Source organism: Triturus cristatus, chromosome 2_2 (genome assembly GCF_964204655.1).
Source record: "Triturus cristatus chromosome 2_2, aTriCri1.1, whole genome shotgun sequence".
Taxonomy (NCBI): domain Eukaryota; kingdom Metazoa; phylum Chordata; class Amphibia; order Caudata; family Salamandridae; genus Triturus; species Triturus cristatus.
In genome coordinates this window covers 1,104,702,209-1,104,722,908 of record NC_140582.1, presented here as the reverse complement: position 1 = coordinate 1,104,722,908, position 20,700 = coordinate 1,104,702,209, and the positions used below count along the sequence as shown (strand labels likewise).

At 45.0% G+C, this 20,700-nt stretch overlaps 1 protein-coding gene across 2 annotated transcripts in view; it reads left to right on the top strand.

The window, feature by feature from the left end:
• The window catches only part of LOC146863225 (uncharacterized), a 283,553-nt gene extending 263,107 nt beyond the window's left edge, over positions 1-20,446 (top strand). For both annotated transcript variants that reach the window (XM_085642657.1, XM_085642658.1), the window contains 3 exons: positions 3,433-3,597; positions 15,482-15,646; positions 19,977-20,446. In XM_085642657.1, coding sequence (XP_085498783.1) covers positions 3,433-3,597; positions 15,482-15,646; positions 19,977-20,227 — 581 coding nt within the window. In that variant the 3' untranslated portion in view covers positions 20,228-20,446. The remainder of the gene's footprint in view (positions 1-3,432; positions 3,598-15,481; positions 15,647-19,976) is intronic.
• The last annotated feature ends 254 nt before the right edge of the window (positions 20,447-20,700 follow it).

The window sequence follows — 20,700 nt, the reverse complement described above, 5'->3', positions numbered from 1 at the left end:
CCCGCTAGTTAATAAAAATGAAAAGCGAAGGCGCAGGGTGGGCACCTGCTTAATTAAATAAAAATAAGCGGGGTGGGCACCCGCGCTGCTGGCGTCACGGGGGAATCCCTAATCTGGGAATTCCCTCTCCCTCTCTCTGCAGCGCGATGCTGCACAGCCCCAGCTCCTCTCTCTGGGGGAATTTAGAATAAAGTGCTCTCCGTGCGCTAGGATCAGGACCAGCTTCTTCAAAGTCCTGGAAGCTGGGAAGAAAAAGGCAGAAGGGTCCAAAAGGTCCTGGAGGCATCAAGGGGGCAATGTATGGCCCAGCACACAGGGCCCTCCAGCTGGGAGGCAGCCCCCATTGCAGTCCCTCCTGGGCCCCACCAGCAGCAAGCCTCCCCACCGCCAGGAACACTGAACAGGAACTTTATGGGGACACAGCCCCTATATTTATACAACATTTTCCCTTTGTGACACAGCACAGGGCTGGGGGAAAAACCCAGATGCAACTGGTTTGGGGGAGCTTTAGAGCACTTTGTTGTGCTCAGCTCCTCTCTCCTTTGTCAGGTGGGGGCTAGGTACTCAGACACACCACCGGGGGCGGAGCCGGCATTATGGAGGGAAGGCACTGCCCTATTCAGGTCCCAGGTGCAACTCCTCCCTCCCATCTACAGGCAGATCTCTCCATTCACCACCAGGCAGACTCACCCTGGCTCCGGGAATTCCCCACACCATCCAGCACCTGTCAATCACAAGCCAGATATGCACTCCACATCAGGCAGGCAGGCACACAGTACACAGAAATGCCGACTTCAAGAAGTGGCACTTCTCCACCAGTCACCATAAATCTGTGCACACCATTACGCAGCATTTATTCTCACGAGTCCGCACATACTAAACTCGACCCTGCACTTTTCTCATACCAGGAATTACCATGGACACACATATCCCCCATGCATTCCTATGGGAGGGCAGGCCAATCTCACCACATGCACTCAGAGAGCGCACGCACTTTACACTGGGCCACAGAGCTAAAGTGCGCAGAGGCCAAAAAGCACTACCACTATGTCAGAGCTTAAGGCAAAAAGTTCAGGGGTGAACCTGCCAGAAGGGCAAAGTACAACACGCAGTATTTCCAGTATGGCGCATCATGTCACAAAAAGAGTTACTCAGTATTACTCACGTATCTGTAGGCGCAAAAGTGATGCATTGCTAGGGTGTGTTTGAAAACAGACTCAACTACAGCAATGTGTCCTTTCACATAGGAAAGCCTCATGTTAAAGGACCGGCATCACCCTTACGCATGCCATGAGGCAGGCATAAGGTTTTGACGCATTAGCGTCCTAGAAGTGATGCAGTGAAATCTCATAGATTTCACTGCGCCACTCCTGCGACCCTTTCTTGCGGGGGAATGCTCACACTGTATACATTATACCTGACACAGGTATAATGTAGCGCAGGAATTTACGAAGTGACACATCTGCTTAGATGGGTCACTTCATAAATATGGCACAACGTGGCGCATTATTTATGCCGCTGCAACACCACAATAAGTGACGCAACAGCGGTGTATATGTGACGCAAGGGCTCATAAACCAGCCCCTAATTTCCTAAATAGAGCACACCCATCCCCTGACATGAAGAGAGTCAGCTTCTTTAATTGAGATGTTATATTCTCAATGGGTTCTTCCCAGAGAAAACCTTTCTTGATTGCTATTCCTGACACCTCTGTCACTTTTTTCCAACATCACCCCCAGCCATCAAGGATCCCACTTTCCATTTGTGTCCTCTTAGTTCACTAACTCCATAACTTCCTTCTTTTGTTTCTCTTTCCGCCATCTACTCTACATCCCACCCCTTATCCATCTTTACTTTAATCTCCTTGCTTCAAAGTGCCCTAAATTTAGCCTAAACACTATATTGACAACCAACATACCAAGATGCTGGAAGAGTCCTTCATCTCCATACCTTGCTTCCCACATTTGTGGTTGCTCTTTCGCTTACATGTCCCTCTGTGCATATTCTTGCTATTTTCTGTCGATTCTTTGAAGGGTTCCATGGGCAATAAGATTGGGGCTTTCCATAGAAATCCCTCAGGAGAACAACAAAACAGTGTCAGTGACAAGCCTGAGTCTGGGATTCACATTTTGTGAGCTACATTCAATGCAGAAGGCAATAGAAATAATGCACAATGATCCGTGATACCCCCTACAATGTCTTTTAGATGTCTGTCCCCAACCCACTAGCAGGCTCCACCACCACAACCATCAACCTCTGTTAAGGTGACCTTGGAATGTACATTCTAAGAAATGGAATGCCATAAAGGACGAGATCAGAATTGGGGGTGGCTGGAATTACATCCAAATGCTCCTAAGGTGACTGAATGACCTCAGTCCAAAACGTCTCACTTAGGGGCATATCAACAAGCAGGCGATAAAAAATTATCGCCGCTTTTGCGGCCGTTTTCGGCCGAAAAGCAGCGATAATTTTATCACCTAATCAGCAAGGTCATGCTAACGCGTGAAACCTTGCTTTAGCGTCAGGATTCCTAACGCCCAGCTTTGCATCTCCAATGAGATGGAAAGTGGGTGTTCCTGACCTGGCATGACAGGAGAAATGTCGCTGAGCGACATTTCTCCTATCAGCAAGCCTAACGCTATGAAGCATAGCGTCAGGAAAAGTAGCGATAACCCCTGTTATCGCTACTTTCCTTACGCCTGCTTCAGGACTGACTTAGCCATGATATCCTATGGAAGGTGGATATCATAGTTTGTGAGTCCCTATCAACTAGGTAACGTGAGATTATCGCTGGGTTTCCAGCGATAATCTCATGTTAGCCAGTTAGCGCTAGGATTTTAATTGCTGATGAGATAAGGGTTGCTAATAGCAAGCTATCTCAGCGATAAAAATCGGCGCTAGCCGGCGATAATTATTCGAGCGCTAAGTGCGCTCAGCGATAATTATCGCCGGTTGTTGTTGATATGCCCCCTAATTAGCTCAGTTATGGGAGCTAAACCTTAAGGGAGTCGTCAAGTAGGATTTTTCTCTTTTCAGCTGGGTGTAATAGTTATGTCTATACTTTTCTTTTATATTACAATTTGTTTTTGTAACTTAGTGAATTCTTGATTATTTACAAGAAGGCCACTTATCTTCCAGCACCTTTCGCCCTTCTGTGACGTCACACTGGGAGCTGTCTTGCCTTCTGTGACAGTACAAGGTGTTGGTCAATGATAACCGATGGCGCAATGAAACTATCAAGGCAGGGGAAAGTCGGCCATATGTATGCTAAACAGAATTCAATGTTTGCAGAGTGGGACAATGATAACAGAAATGTAAATTGAAAAAGCAGCAGTTTACGGTAATGAGAAACCTTGAAGACTTCTGAATTTCCAGAAGCATTTACATTGTGTGCTATGCCAGTTAATCAAAGGTCTCTGTTTGTGTTAACAGGGGAGGATGCTGCGCCTTCAGGGTCCATCTTTCTGCCGCTCATTGTTGGAGCGCCCCCCGTAGTGTGCACAATCAGTAGCTTATTGCTAAATGCTGTACTGATTAATGAGAAGGCAGATGGCATGGGTATCCCCAAGGATGTGGAAAACAGCCAGAAAATACCAGGTATGGACAACAGAGCGGCGCGGCTGGAGTCCCCTCAGACCGTCACTTGTGTGGTCATTTTCAACACCTTATAGTGGCCTCTCATAAAAACCGCTAACAGACAAGAGGGGTCCTAGAAGCAAAATAGTCAACAACGCAAGTGATTTCTAGTCTTTAATGGCATGCAATATTTTAGGAAGTGTAGTATCAATTCCTTCACTATAAGCCAGCGTGAGGTTGATATCTCCTCTGTATTTTCTGCTTATACCATGTAATTTATTAAATAATAATAATAAAATGTATTCTGCTGATAACACTGTGTATTTCAATACTACGAAATGACATTTGCTAGGAGAATTAGTAAATTGGACAGTTGATTGGGTTATATTTTGAGTAGAAAGCTCCTATATGTGACAGTCAGGCAACAATAGCATCAACTGGTCAAGACGAGGCAAAGCAATATGATGATGTGCACAGATGACATTGACAATTAGGCATGCACCATGGGAGGCCAGTGACTTATGCCTCCTCCACATATACTAGCTGGCAGAAAGATATCTTGGTAAACAGCTTCTATTGAAATGCCATCATGATAGATGCCAATTGCAGCAGAGAGAACAGTCAATAAACATATAACAGCTGGCTCACGGCTCGTTAGTTTAGCAAATAGATAATCTGTGACACCTTGGCAGCCATTTGAAAATCAATCTGGTGTTGGTAGGGTTTTGACACTGTTGATATCAGTCCCCTAAATCTCTTACCTATTACTTTGAACAAGCTGCTGAGGAACACAAGTCTCCACACTCTGCTTAAAATACTCCAAGTTTCTATTGATGGGTCTTCGAAATGCAGACATGTCCCTCTTCAGCTTCATCAGAAATGTACTCCCACATTGATAGCTAGCTCCAGATTCAGCACCCATATCTCACCCATATTACATCATCTGCACCCCACAAGCACATGACTTGCAAAGCACAATGCACATTCAACCTATTCCACTCTGTAAGAACTTTCCCATGAAGGACCAACAGAACATTGATGCTGCGGAACCCCAGGACTAGCCTTCCTTCTCTGGTGCCCCCCATCTCTGAAACACACTGACCGACCATATCAGGAACACCTGCCATCTCCTCTCCTCCAAAAAGCTAACAGAGCCCCACCTACCATTAAAGGCTTTGGCATCACCACCAACACTATAACAACCCCTCATTAATTTCAACAGTTTGGCATTGATCCTAACACATTGCATCCTCGCTTTCAAAGCACCTACACATTCATTCAATTATCATTGCTATTCTTAGCTCTGTTGTCCCAAGTTCCCCCTTGGTACCTGTGAGTACCTTGTAATGGTTAACAATAAAGAGTAAAAACTCTTGTAGGTAAGCTGTTGTTGTTCACCCTAGGCATCTCCTTGAGCAATAGAGAGTGCCATGAAGCCGTTGAAGGTTGCATAACTGGACTTTTAGGTGTACAAAGACTGCATTAGTACCATACTGCCCAAAGGATTGAATGCAAGACTTTATGCCTGGTGCGCAGCTTTTATCATAAATAAACAGATGACAACACTACAAGACACAACATCTCTTATACTCAATAACCTCTTGTGGTTCCTATCTTCAAAAAGAAACACACCTGGGGTGAAGCACTTTCTGCCTTAGTACAGCTCTCTGGAAGGAACCTTTGTTTGACAACTAACAGATACAAAATCACTTGCTTTAAGACTCTTCCCTGACTTAGACCTGTTTCTGTCTTCACTTAGTTTCAACTCAAGTAACACTGGGGGGTTTTCAGCAGCATGTGCACTGAATAAATTAGGGATGAAAAACAACCTTCAAGTGCAACGATGAAAGTGCAGAGACGCCCCCCGTTTGGTCTAGAACAGCACACAAAAGCCAGTTACATGCATAAAATATAAAATGTGTTAATATTGCACACCAATGCAGGGGGCAGGTGTCTACTTCAAAGGACTTATATTTAACAAACATAGTAAGCAGTGCATAGTTTCAGTTTATTTTTTTTTGCATAGTTACTAAAAACCATTGCAATACAATAAAACATTCATTAAAACCATTGAAACACAGCTATAAAACCATTAATACACACAGTAAAGTGCAGTGCAGTGCATACATGTCTGGTGATAGCATCTAGCATGTGTCGAGCACGTCAAATATAGTGCATCATAGAACGCCCTTTTTTTATTGCTACCAAGCTGAAGAAATTAATAGTTTTCATGGAAATTTCACCAACAATGGCTTTTGGCAGGCTCACAAAACATACCAAGTGAATGCCTTCCTTGGAGAAAAATATTTTCTTGCAGATTGGTTTTCCTAATTTTCTTTTTAACCCTATCCTAAACTTTTTTACCTTTTTATCTTTTGCTTCTACCTTTTTTCTAAAAGGAAGAGGAGGAAGGTTCCTTCCCTTAGCACTACCTATTTAGATTGAGCCTAAAACAGTGCTTGCGCTGTCGGCAAGACAAGTTGTAATCTCTTCTAGGGGCTCTTGGCAGGCCCGTCTATTGCTATTTGCTGTTTCTTGAATGCTTTTATTTTATTGGTGCATTTTGGTAAGTGTCCCCTCCAGTAAACATTTTTGTCGCCCATCACACAGTGTTCAAGGTGTTCATGCTTCCTGTTGTTACAACTCGTCATGACCCCTCCTACCTGTGTTTCTATTGGGTGTCCATAGCAATGTGTTTACACAATACCAGGGAAAATACAGTGGGGCAGATTTACAAGCCCCTTGCACCACTTTTTACATCACTTTTCCCATGTCAATAATTAGGCAAAAGTGGCGAAAGGGGCTTGTAAATCTGCCACAGTGTTTATAGTGTTGCATCCCAGTTTATATTCGCAAAGCTGTGTAAGTAATGATAACTTTACCAGCTCATCAGGCATAGCATTCAGGAAACAACTCAAGACACTGCTCTTTCCCTAAAAAACTCCCGATCTCAGACATCCTGTCCTAGTCCACCGTTGTTATGTTTCTCTTATTGCTGGGAAGCCCAAGGGCAGCTATGCGCTTTACAAATCCATAAACATCTTATATTATTGGTTTTATTTTTCACAGACACATTGATATCATTTTATGTACTTTCACACATCGTGTTGAAAGCCGATATGAAAATTCAGGTTATCAACCACAATGTGCATAAAGTGTAGATTTACATTTTTTCAAACTGCGTGGCAATTTCTTTGTTTACTGCATGTGCCCAGACATTTTTACAACACGCAAAACTGTGTGTGTATAATTTTATGTACTTTCACAAATCCTGTTTAAAGCTGATATTAAAATTCAGCTTCCCAGCAACAATACACATAACGTGTAGATTTACATTTTTATAAAACGTACAGAAAATTATTTTAGTTTGCCAGATGTCTCTGTCTCCCTCATTCTTCCTGTGTTTATAAAGATATCAAGGGTTTAGTTTTTGTTTGTACTTCTGCTTGCACAGCAGAGGCACAAACAAAGAAAAATGCACAGTATATCATCAGTGGCTCCTTCTTCATGTATGGTCCCAATGACAAGTTGGTCATAGTTGAGCATTGCTTGTTATGTGGCATGGCTATGGTCTGTTTGAAATTCAATGAATATTCCGCTTGCAAACCAGATATTGCAATATATCAGTGGGGTGGTCTGTTGTGATATCTGATATGGGGTCCAGGAGATTGGTTTGTCTGGAGGTTGTCGATAGGTTAGAAGCAATGAGGTGATGAAAATTGGGAGCAGTGAGCAGCATGTAATTAATGATATAACCTGTGATATTAAGTGAACTTTGATCATGGAAGATAGTAGCCGTAACACTCCTTGCTGCCAATTGCTAGGACCACCTTCTCTACCAATGCACCTCTATTATAATCAAATCCCTAATAGGTCCACAAGACTCTGCCAGAGCACCGCTATCCCTACCCGCAGCCCCACCTTCTACCATGTGATGGGATCACACCACAGTGATATACCAGTGCATAGCTTTGCAAAATGTGGGCCCTATACAAATAATTATTGATAGGCATTTGTGTGCCATGGAAGGCAGCCCTCACCAGCATACCACATCATTAAACTCCACTGCATACCACTGCACAACACAAAATACCATTCCACATAATTCCACTCCACAACACACAATCCTATTCCATATAATTCCAGTGCACTCAATCCCACACAATCACTATCCACATAATTCCACAGCACACCGTGCCACACAATTCTGATACACAAATCCCCTCCACACCACACATTTCCATGCCACACAATTACACAAATAACTATTCCAATCCAACCTACATACACCACATACACTTCATAACACATCAGTAAAGACATTGCCATTTACAATGCCAATAACTCCTACAAATACAAGACCTATTGCAATAGTAAAAATCATTGCCATTTACAACGCCAATAGCTCTGACTCCAACAAATGCAAGACCTATTGCATTGCCAATGCTTGTTCTATATTGGCAGCAGGAGAGGCAAAAAAAGTCATGACTCTCCACTGTATATTTTCTTGGATGACTTGGAAAGTGGCTGTTTCATAACCAGAATATAGTTTGGATGAACCTCTGTGGCAGAGATATACTGGTTTTGCTTTGCAACACACTTTTACCCAGCCTAAGTTTTATCTCACTGCCCACCTCCTTTCACAGCTCCCTTCTTAGAAGAAATGTTTCTGGGAGGAGTAAAAATACTTTCTTTGTTGCTACCAGTGATATCAGGATTCTTTAAATTGTATGATACTTTTCACAGTGATTTGGGCTTTGAAGTCGACACTCTGATTATCATGCACCATTTAGCTTGCTCTCTAAAATGCTTTCCATGTACATTAGGTACATCTCTAATTGGATTCTGGAGTGCCTTATAAGCCCCTGGTATATGGTATACTATGTACCTAGGGCATAGGTACCTCAGAGGCCTACCAAGGGCTGAAGCACGTATTATGCCCCCCCAGGGAAGCACTCCAAAATGACACCATAGGTCTGCTACTGAAGCCTGGGTAAGGTGGTGCATGCACCCCTTACTGTGGTATAGGCTACCTATATCACCACCATTAGACACAGATATAAAACCTATAAGTCACTCCTATGGCAGGCCTTGACAATCCTGAAGACAGAGTGCTTGGTTTTTATGTGAGAGGGTGCCCTGCATGAGCAGAGCCTCTCTGCAGCGTTCGGAGTACCTCCTCTGATGCTGTTTGTGGTGTAGCCTGACCATATACTCTTAAGTGCATTATAATCTCATGGTAAATGCTAACTTTGGACTGGCTGCACGGAAACATGTCATGTTTGGTGTCAAACACTTTGGAATACTACCCCCCGCATTCTACCTGTCTATGTTTGAAAATGGCCCCTCCCCGGGAACCCTGGGAAAACCCTGCATGGTACACCCTATCGTAACCATATCTCGCTAGTATTGAGCTTCTGGTTCCCATGAGGTGGGTTCCTTGCAATAGCATTGACATCATGATCACTACTATAACAGGATCAGGTTTGATGGTAAATAAAGACCTAAAGTTTCTGTGTATAGGCTAAAGGGTTCCCTGACCGTACTCAGTGCCCAGGTCTGTTGTCTAGACTATGGTTTTAGCTCCAGTGTTCCAGGTTAAGGTGAGGTGGCTCATTGATGTCTCTCTATTGTTCTGGCACTGCCTGAGGCATTTTTCGCTCAACGTTTTGGCCCCAAGTGTTCTGTGTCCGACTCTGATGAGTCCAAAGGTCTTACCAGAGCACTCACACTTCCTGTGTGAGTCTGTTGCACTTACGACGGCATGTTCAGAGTTTGTCCCATTGCCCAGAGTCCCTAAGCCTCCGATTTTAGTCTCTACGTTTATGCGGGAAGCTTGCATAGCTGGCAGGGGTACCGTACATTTGTCTTTCATGCTTTCGCTTGGTGGGGGCCTTGGTCTGCGCTCCCCATGGTGGGCTGGCAGAGGACAGGGTCTTTCCACCCAGATTTGTGTGGGTTTGTTTCCACAGGGATGGCACCCTGCGAGCTTGTTCACAGTTTGTTTCGCCCAACAGCTTCTGGGGGCTGTCCCACAGGGTGACACAACAGAGGCAATCTTTCAAGGAAGAGACTCCACCGGGCTCTGTATACCAGAGACCCGAATAGGTGTGTCTGAAGGTCTAGGAAGAGCAAAGGTTCCTCTGGCACTGTATTGAACAAATCCCTGCAGTTTTGCCTGCTGTATTGAGGCAGTGGCCGTCAGGCTCCAGGCCCTAGGACCTCTCAGTCGGCAAACAGTTCCTTCATGGGACCGGGATGGGGTTCGGCGCAACATACAGAACCTAGGGGTTACCCTTGCAGTCCCTTATAGGAGGTAGGTTTTGAGTACCTGACCACAACACAGTCCAGTCCTTCGTGAAGTCTTAGTGGGGATTGGCAAGGCCCCCGGGACAAGCCACTGCTCCAGTCGTTGCCACTGCACACTCGGGCCACCGTTGTTTTTTGGGCCGGGGCACTGACCAAAAAGCACTATGGGCACATGAGCAGTCAGGCCCAAGGACTGTCCATAGATGTCTGGCGCACCCGGGTGCCAATAACCTTGTTCCTGGCAGAGCAGGTCAGTCTCTCCCCTGGGTCTCCCCCTCTCTACCTGTCACATTTCCGAGGGGTGAACAATCTTGGAGCTCAAAGGCTATCCTCAACCCCATTTTCTCCCAGGGCTAAATGGGTAAAAATCAAGTTTTAAATATCATATCAACACTGCATAGCATTTTGTGACATTGTTTGTAAAAGGTCCGCAAGACCTCAATTTGCATTCATATATAAATCAGTGTGCTACAGTGAGACACAACGTAGTTCTTACACATTAATTACTATAAAGGTGTATTCCGTTTTAAAAGGTTTGTGGTAATACCATATATAGTTAATTGCAAGTGAAAGACTTTTTTAAAAGTAAGACCACATTAGTGGCCAATATGAGTCTTAATGAGCCCCCAAAACCATTGATCATGAGTGCACAAACTCTAAGGGCCTTATTTATGAGAAGTGTTGCATCACTGTGACAAAGCAGCGATTCAACACTTAGTGCGCCCTCCTTGCGAAACCATAGATGCGCAGTGTTAGAAATGGGATTTCTGGTTGGCTAAGGCTTGCGCCAAAGCCAGGCAGAAACCACCACTCTAGTCAGGGCAAGGGAGTTACAAGCCAAAGATAACCCGTGCTCACCCCCTTGGTAGCTTGGCACGAGCAGTCAGGCTTATCCCGGAGGTCTTGTGTAAAGCTCACAGCAACAACATCCCGGGCACACCACAAAAGGAACTCCACACAAGGTCATATACAAAAATAGCCTTTGTATTATCATAACACATTAGAATAGGAAGCACATATTATACATGGTGCCACCTGGCACTAGGTCATATTTACAAGGGACTAATTACACCTGACAGGGCCAACTGGACCACTGTCAGTACCATCACAAAGTGAACTTAGTAAATGTAGAGCTTATCATAAACATAGAACACAAACAGTAACTACTGGTAATCACTGTACTTAGCTTCGGCCTGTAACATAAACTACATTATGCACAGCATCACATCAGGCGCGAATTACATTCTGCGCCAACCTCACCAGCATAAACACATTATGCAATCATCTCACAAGTCTAAACACTTTAGACCCTTACCTCCTAAGTATAACTCACATTAGGGACGTAAATAACACAGTGAAAAATAATCTCACTAGCATCAACCATAATGTGCAGAACAAACTCATAATCATAAACCACAGTTTAGAGGTATCAAACAGGTTGCGTAAAACATACTACATGAATTACATTTCCTAGCACCACACTCATATTAGGGCCTAGCGCCCTATTAACCTAATAGTCCCAAAAGTCAGGGCGTGCTGCCTAGCTGCTGAATCCAGGTGTGCAACTGCGCAAACCTAAACGTAGCAGCTGCCCACTAATTGCTGGGCAGCTGGGAAGGGATGGGGCAAAGGAGTGCGCTTCACTCCTAACTTCAGAAAGACAGGCCTCCAAAGAATTGCGGCCTAAATGTAGCAGCTGCCCACTACTTGCTGGGCAGCTGTGAAACTTGAATGGGCCTGGGCACTCGATGTGCCCTTGAAACAAATGGGCAGAAATGCAGCAACTGCAAATGTCAACAGGAAGAGGGGGGCGCTGGCACCAACTGTGCCCTGAAGACAAATGTGCCCATACAATAAAAGCAGGGGCCCCGGTGGTCCTTCCTAAAACAATTATGGCCATCGTTGGCGCCACACGGGGCTCTGAAACAGATATGCCCCCAAAAGAACTTGCCCCCAACATTGGAGCACACGGGGCTCTGAAAACAATTATGGCAAGTGACGTGGGAGCGGCCCGCTCTCTGGTGGGGCCACTCAGGGGAAACAATAAAGGGGGCCAGGCACCAATAGCGTGCCTTGATATGGACCCCGCTCCACACCAGCTCCACTCACCAGACGCCGTGTGGCACTCTGCTCTGTTCTTTGCCCGGTCCCTCTCCTGGGACTGGGACTTCGACGTGGAGGCTGCGAGGCTCTCAGCGGTCCAGGCTGCATGCGTGCAGCACCGCTACGGACATCTCGATGTAGAGGGCCGACACCTCTGCACTTTACTCGCGGCACCGGGGCTCCCTCTTCACCACGGGAGCCCCGGAGGAGACAAGGGACAGGCGCTGCCTGCACCGGCCGCCTCTCTTCACCCGGGCCCCCTCCTGGGACCCGGGACTCTACTTCACTCACGGAACCCGCGAGGCTCCAGACGACATCCCTTCTGTGCGGCGCGCGGGGCTGCCCTTTGCACACGGGAGCCCCTTGCGACCAGGTGCCGCCTTCTCCTCCCCTCTTCCACTTCCGTCCGCCAGGCCCCACTCACAACCAGGCGGGCTGCGGACGGTGGAGGCGATCTGGCTTTTTTTGGCGGCATATACAGCGGAGTGGGGACCCGCTAAGGAATAAACAAAAGACCACAATGTGGGGTGGGCACCCGCTAGTTAATAAAAATGAAAAGCGAAGGCGCAGGGTGGGCACCTGTTTAATTAAATAAAAATAAGCGGTGTGGGCACCCGCGCTGCCAGCGTCACGGGGGACCCTAATCTGGGAATTCCCTCTCCCTCTCTCTGCAGCGTGACGCTGCACAGCCCCAGCTCCTCTCTCTGGGGTAATTTAGAATAAAGTGCTCACCGTGCGCTAGGATCAGGACCAAATTCTTCAAAGTCCTGGAAGCTGGGAAGAAAAAGGCAGAAGGGTCCAAAAGGTCCTGGAGGCATCAAGGGGGCAATGTATGGGCCAGCACACAGGGCCCTCCAGCTGGGAGGCAGCCCCCATGGCAGTCCCTCCTGGGCCCCACCAGCAGCAAGCCTCCCCACCGTCAGGAACACTGAACAGGAACTAAACAACTTTATGGGGACACAGCCCCTAATTTTATACAACATTTTCCCTTTGTGACACAGCACAGGGCTGGGGGAAAACCCAGATGCAACTGGTTTGGGGGAGCTTTGGAGCACTTTGTTGTGCTCAGCTCCTCTCTCCTTTGTCAGGTGGGGACTAGGTACTCAGACACACCACCGGGGGCGCAGCCGGCATTGTGGAGGGAAGGCACAGCCCTATTCAGGTCCCAGGTGCAACTCCTCCCTCCCATCTACAGGCAGATCTCTCCATTCACCACCGGGCAGACTCACCCTGGCTCCGGGAATCCCCCACACCATCCAGCACCTGTCAATCACAAGCCAGATATGCACTCCACATCAGGCAGGCAGGCACACAGTACACAGAAATGCCAACTTCAAGAAGTGGCACTTATCCACCAGTCACCATAAATCTGCGCACACCATTACGCAGCATTTATTCTCATGAGTCTGCACATACTAAACTCGACCCTGCACTTCTCTCATACCAGGAATTACCATGGACACACATATCCCCCATGCATTCCTGAGGGAGGGCAGGCCAATCTCACCACATGCACTCAGAGAGCGCACGCACTTTACACTGGGCCACAGAGCTAAAGTGCGCAGAGGCCAAAAAGCACTACCACTATGTCAGAGCTTAAGGCAAAAAGTTCAGGGGTGAACCTGCCAGAAGGGCAAAGTCCAACACGCAGTATTTCCAGTATGGTGCATCATGTCACAAAAAGAGTTACTCAGTATTACTCACGTATCTGTAGGCGCAAAAGTGATGCATTGCTGGGGTGTGTTTGAAAACAGACTCAACTACAGCAATGTGTCCTTTCACATAGGGAAGCCTCATGTTAAAGGACCGGCATCACCCTTACGCATGCCATGAGGCAGGCATAAGGTTTTGACGCATTAGCGTCCTAGAAGTGACGCAGTGAAATCTCATAGATTTTACTGCGCCACTCCTGCGACCCTTTCTTGCGGGGGCATGCCCACACTGTATACATTATACCTGACACAGGTATAATGTAGCGCAGGAATTTACGAAGTGACACATCTGCTTAGATGGGTCACTTCATAAATATGGCACAACGTGGCGCATTATTTATGCCGCTGCAACACCACAATAAGTGACGCAACAGCGGTGTATATGTGACGCAAGGGCTCATAAACCAGCCCCTAATTTCCTAAATAGAGCACACCCATCCCCTGACATGAAGAGAGTCAGCTTCTTTAATTGAGATGTTATATTCTCAATGGGTTCTTCCCAGAGAAAACCTTTCTTGATTGCTATTCCTGACACCTCTGTCACTTTTTTCCAACATCACCCCCAGCCATCAAGGATCCCACTTTCCATTTGTGTCCTCTTAGTTCACTAACTCCATAACTTCCTTCTTTTGTTTCTCTTTCCGCCATCTACTCTACATCCCACCCCTTATCCATCTTTACTTTAAACTCCTTGCTTCAAAGTGCCCTAAATTTAGCCTAAGCACTATATTGACAACCAACATACCAAGATGCTGGAAGAGTCCTTCATCTCCATACCTTGCTTCCCATATTTGTGGTTGTTCTTTCGCTTACATGTCCCTCTCTGCATATTCTTGCTATTTTCTGTCGATTCTTTGAAGGGTTCCATGGGCAATAGGATTTGGGCTTTCCATAGAAATCCCTCAGGAGAACAACAAAACAGAGACAGTGACAAGCCTGAGTCTGGGATTCACATTTTGTGAGCCACATTCAATGCAGAAGGCAATAGAAATAATGCACAATGATCTGTGATACCCCCTACAATGTCTTTTAGATGTCTGTCCCCAACCCACCAGCAGGCTCCACCACCACAACCATCAACCTCTGTTAAGGTGACCTTGGAATGTACATTCTAAGAAATGAAATGCCGTAAAGGACGAGATCAGAATTGGGGGTGGCTGAAATTACATCCAAATGCTCCTAAGGTGACTGAATGACCTCAGTCCAAAACGTCTCACTTAGGGGCATATCAACAAGCAGGCGATAAAAAATTATCGCCGCTTTTGCGGCCGTTTTCGGCCGAAAAGCAGCGATAATTTTATCGCCTAATCAGCAAGGTCATGCTAACGCGTGAAACCTTGCTTTAGCGTCAGGATTCCTAACGCCCAGCTTTGCATCTCTTTTCAGCCGGGTGTAATAGTTATGTCTTTACTTTTCTTTTATATTACAATTTGTTTTTGTAACTTGTGAATTCTTGATTATTTACAAGAAAGCCACTTATCTTCCAGCACCTATCGCCCTTCGGTGACGTCACACTGGGAGCTGACTTGCCTACTGTGACCGTACAACGTGTTGGTCAATGATAACCGATGGCGCAATGAAACTATCAAGGCAGGGGAAAGTCGGCCATGTGTATGCTAAACAGAATTCAATGTTTGCTGAGTGGGACAATTATAACAGAAATGTAAATTGAAAAAGCAGCAGTTTCTGTTAATGAGAAACCTCGAAGACTTCTGAATTTCCAGAAGCATTTACATTGTGTGCTATGCCAGTTAATCAAAGGTCTCTGTTTGTGTTAACAGGGGAGGATGCTGTGCCTTCAGGGTCCATCGTTCCGCCGCTCATTGTTGGATTGCCCCCCGTAGTGTGCACGATCAGTGGCTTATTGCTAAATGCTGTACTGATTAATGAGAAGGCAGATGGCATGGGTATCCCCAAGGACGTGGGAAACAGCCAGAAAATACCAGGTATGGACAACAGAGCGGCGCGGCTGGAGTCCCCTCAGACCGTCACTTGTGTGGTCAATCACAATACCTTATAGTGCCCTCTCATAAAAACCGCTAACAGACAAGAGGGTTCTAGAAGCAAAAGAGTCAACAACGCAAGTGATTTCTAGTCTTTAATGGCGTGTAATATTTTAGGAAGGGTGGGATCAATTCCTTCACTATCAGCCAGCGTGAGGTTGATATCTCCTCTGTATTTTCTGCTTAAACCATGTAATGTATTAAATAACAATAATAAAATGTATTCTGCTGATAACATTGTGTATTTCAATACTACGAAATGACATTTGCTAGGAGAATTAGTAAATTGGACAGTTGATTGGGTTATATTTTGAGTAGAAAGCTCCTATATGTGACAGTCAGGCAACAATAGCATCAACTGGTCAAGACGAGGCAAAGCAATATGATGATGTGCACAGATGACATTGACAATTAGGCATGCACCATGGGAGGCCAGTGACTTATGCCTCCTCCACATATACTAGCTGGCAGAAAGATATCTTGGTAAACAGATTCCATTGAAATGCTATCATGATAGATGCCAATTGCAGCAGAGAGAATTGCCAAATAACAGTCAATAAACATATAACAGCTGGCTCACGGCTCGTTAGTTTAGCAAAGAGATAATATGTGACACCTTAGCAGCCATTTGAAAAGCAATCTGCTGTTGGTAGGGTTTTGACACTATTGATCTCAGTCCTCTAAAGCTCTTACCTATTACTTTCAACAAGCTGCTGAGGAACACAAGTCTCCACACTCTGCTTAAAATACCCCAAGTTGCTATTGATGGGTCTTCGAACTGCAGACATGCCCCTCTTCAGCTTCATCAGAAATGTACTCCCACATTGATAGCTAGCTCCAGATTCGGCACCCATATCTCACCCACATTACATCATCTGCACCCCACCAGCACATGACTTGCAAAGCACAATGCACATTCAACCTATTCCACTCTGTAAGAACTTTCCCATTAAGGACCAACAGAACATTGATGCTGCGGAACCCCAGGACTAGCCTTCCTTCTCTGGTGCCCCCCATCTCTGAAACACACTGAACGACCATATCAGGAACACCTGCCATCTCCTCTCCTCCAGAAAGCTAACAGAGCCCCACCTACAATTAAAGGCTTTGGCATCACCACCAATACTATAACAACCCCTCATTAATTTAAACAGTTTGGCATTGATCCTAAAACATTGCATCCTCGCTTTCAAAGCACCTACACATTCATTCAATTATCAGTGATATTCTTAGCTCTGTTGTCCCAAATTCCCCCATGCTACGTGTGAGTACCTTGTAATGGTTAACAAAAATGAGTAAAAACTCTTGTAGGTAAGCTGTTGTTGTTCACCCTAGGCATCTCCTTGAGCAATAGGGAGTGCCATGAAGCTGTTGAAGGTTGAATAACTGGACTTTTAGGTGTACAAAGACTGCATTAGTACCACACTGCCCAAAGGATTGAATGCAAGATTGTATGCCTGGTGCACAGCTTTTATCATGGGTTAGGGCCAGCTTACCTAATAAACAGATTACAACACTACAAGACACAACATGTCTTATACTCAATAAACTCTTGTGGTTCCTATCTTCAAAAAGAAACACACCTGGGGTGAGGCACGTTCTGCCTTAGTACAGTTCTCTGGAAGGAACCTTTGTTTCACAACTAACAGATACAAAGTCACTTGCTTTAAGACTCTTCCCTGTCTAACACAGTATATTTAGACCTGTTTCTGTCTTCACTTAGTTTCAACTCAAATAACACTAGGGTGTCTTCAGCAGCATGTGCACTGAATAAATTAGGGATGAAAAACAACCTTCAAGTGCCACGATGAAAGTGCAGAGACGCCCCCCGTTTGGTCTGGAACAGCACACAAAAGCCAGTTACATGCATAAAATATAAAATGTGTTAATATTGCACACCAATGCAGGGGGCAGGTGTCTACTTCAAAGGACTTATATTTGACAAACATAGTAAACAGTGCATAGTTTCAGTTTATTTATTTTTGCATAGTTACTAAAAACCATTGCAATACAATAAAACATTCATTAAAACCATTGAAACACAGCTATAAAACCATTAATACACACAGTAAAGTGCAGTGCAGTGCATACATGTCTGGTGATAGCATCTAGCATGTGGCGAGCACGTCAAATATAGTGCATCATAGAATGCCCTTTTTTTATTGCTAAAATGTGATTAACAGGAGCAGCATTGTCAAATTATGAGCCAGTTTTTTCGCACTTAGCCTGTTGCTTGCAATGAAATGCAGGACAATGTATACGTGCTTGAATGTACAACCTAGCAGGCATGTGGCAGCCAGAATATGACACATTTTGTTGTTACTGCAAGGTTATTTAAAAGGATCAGCATTTCCATTTAAAACCATCTTGGCAAGATGGCAGAGTTCTTTGCCTATGTGTGCTACTCAGTAGACTCCCAGTGCGTCTTCAACTGGAAGCCTGACCTTCTCTGCAGTCAGAAGCATGTGCCATTTTCTGTTCGGCTAACATAAGAAATTTTGCAAGTCTACAGTTCAATTGTGTGGCCACCGGATCAATGCATGCCAGCACCACTTGCCTCCTAGAGCGAATTCCCCTCTGTTTGAAGGAAGCCTATAACAGCTGTATCCTTTCTTGCAGTAGCTCCTTGCAGGTACAGATTATATGCAGAAAATCACCTGTTTATGTGCCGCACAAGTTGCAAGAAGTTTGGCTCGACAATCGCTGCCAGGGTGGAAGGTTCTGGGCACAAGTGATAAGGCCTAGACGATGCCTAAGAAATTTAATCTTTAGTGCTTTGGGATAACCCTCATTAAAATATTTTTTAGATAAAAGTGTTTTATAGGTATTTAGGGTCATCCAGGCATGGGATCTGGCTGAGAAGGTAGTCCACCAGTCAGAATTGTTTTACGGTCTTCTATACCAGAATCTTGAAGGATAAATGATGGAGCTGTGTATTCCAGAGGTCAGAGAGTCCGGCAGTTTCCAGAGATTCCTGTAGGTAGCTTCTTGTGGGAGAGGTATCCATTTGCTGGAGTTCTTGACATGCAGTTGGTTTTAAGTGTTTGAGGTGGAGCATCTGCTCTTGTACCAGCAGATGATGTGAGTGCTATTCCTGGACAGAGATTGTTTTAGTAAGCCGAGCTCCAGCCTTATTTTTGCTGGTGAGATATAGTTTGGGAGACTGAACATGATTCTGTACGCTTTAACTAATGTGATGTCCAGTAGTTATTATGTCCCTGTCTCACATTGCTTCACTGCCATAGGTTATGGTAGGGAGTAGTTTGGCCTGTGCTGCCTTAAAGAGGGGACTAAGAGTGGGCCCCATCAGTTTTGATGTAAGGTTTTCATTGTTATTACTATGCCCACCCCTTTCCACCTAATTTCTTCTTTCTGATGGGCAAAGGACTCTTCCTTATCCATGATGACACCTAGGTAGTTGTAGTCGATTGCTGGATCTAATTGTTTGCCGCCCAGTTGCCATCTCCTCGGCCGACACCTTTTATTGTTGATGGTCATAGTCCTTGTTTTCCTAAAGTTGTTTTTTAATTTGTTCTCTGTGACGTAATTTTGCAGTTCATTGAGAAGATGGAAGGTGAATATCATGGCTAAGTTTGTGAATCCCTATCAACTAGCTAATGTGAGATTATCGCTGGGTTTCCAGCGATAATCTCACGTTAGCCAGTTAGCGCTAGGATTTTAATCGCTGATGAGATAAGGGTTGCTAATAGCAAGCTATCTCAGTGATAAAAATCGGCGCTAGCCGGCGATAATTATCCGAGCGCTAAGTGCGCTCAGCGATATTTATCGCTGGTTGTTGTTGATATGCCCCCTAATTAGCTCAGTTATGGGAGCTAAACCTTAAAGGAGTCGTCAAGTAGGATTTTTCTCTTTTCAGCTGGGTGTAATAGTTATGTCTTTACTTTTCTTTTATATTACAATTTGTTTTTGTAACTTTTTGAATTCTTGATTATTTACAAGAAAGCCACTTATCTTCCAGCACCTATAGCCCTTCTGTGACATCACACTGGGAGCTGTCTTGCCTTCTGTGACAGTACAAGGTGTTGGTCAATGATAACCGATGGCGCAATGAAACTATCAAGGCAGGGGAAAGTCGGCCATATGTATGCTAAATAGAATTCAATGTTTGCTGAGTGGGACAATGATAACAGAAATGTAAATTGAAAAAGCAGCAGTTTCCGTTAATGAGAAACCTTGAAGACTTCTGAATTTCCAGAAGCATTTACATTGTGTGCTATGCCAGTTAATCAAAGGTCTCTGTTTTTGTTAACAGGGGAGGATGCTGCGCCTTCAGGGTCCATCTTTCTGCCCTTACAGGAGCCGCTCAAGGTTGGATCGCCCACCCTAGTGTGCACGATCAATGGCTTCTACCCAGAGGATGTACTGATTAGTTTAGCGGCAGATGGCATAGGTATCCCCAAGGACGTGGAAAACAGCCAGAAAAAAACAGATATGGACAACAGAGCGGCGTGGCTGAGGTCCCGTGAGAACTTCACTTGTGTGGTCATTTACAAGACCTTATAGTCCCCTCTCATAAAAACCTCTAACAGACAAGAGGGTTCCTAGAAGCAAAATAGTCAACAATTCAAGTGATTTCTAGTCTTTAATGGCGTGTAATATTTTAGGAAGTGTAGGATCAATTCCTTCACTATCAGCCAGCGTGAGGTTGATATCGCCTCTGTATTTTCTGCTTAAACCATGTAATGTATAAAATAATAATAATAAAATGTATTCTGCTGATAACATTGTGTATTTCAATACTACGAAATGACATTTGCTAGGAGAATTAGTAAATTAGACAATTTATTGGGTTATATTTTGAGTAGAAAGCTCCTATATGTGACAGTCAGGCAACAATAGCATCAACTGGTCAAGACGAGGCAAAGCAATATGATGATGTGCACAGATGACATTGACAATTAGGCATGCACCACGGGAGGCCAGTGACTTATGCCTCCTCCACATATACTAGCTGGCAGAAAGATATCTTGGTAAAC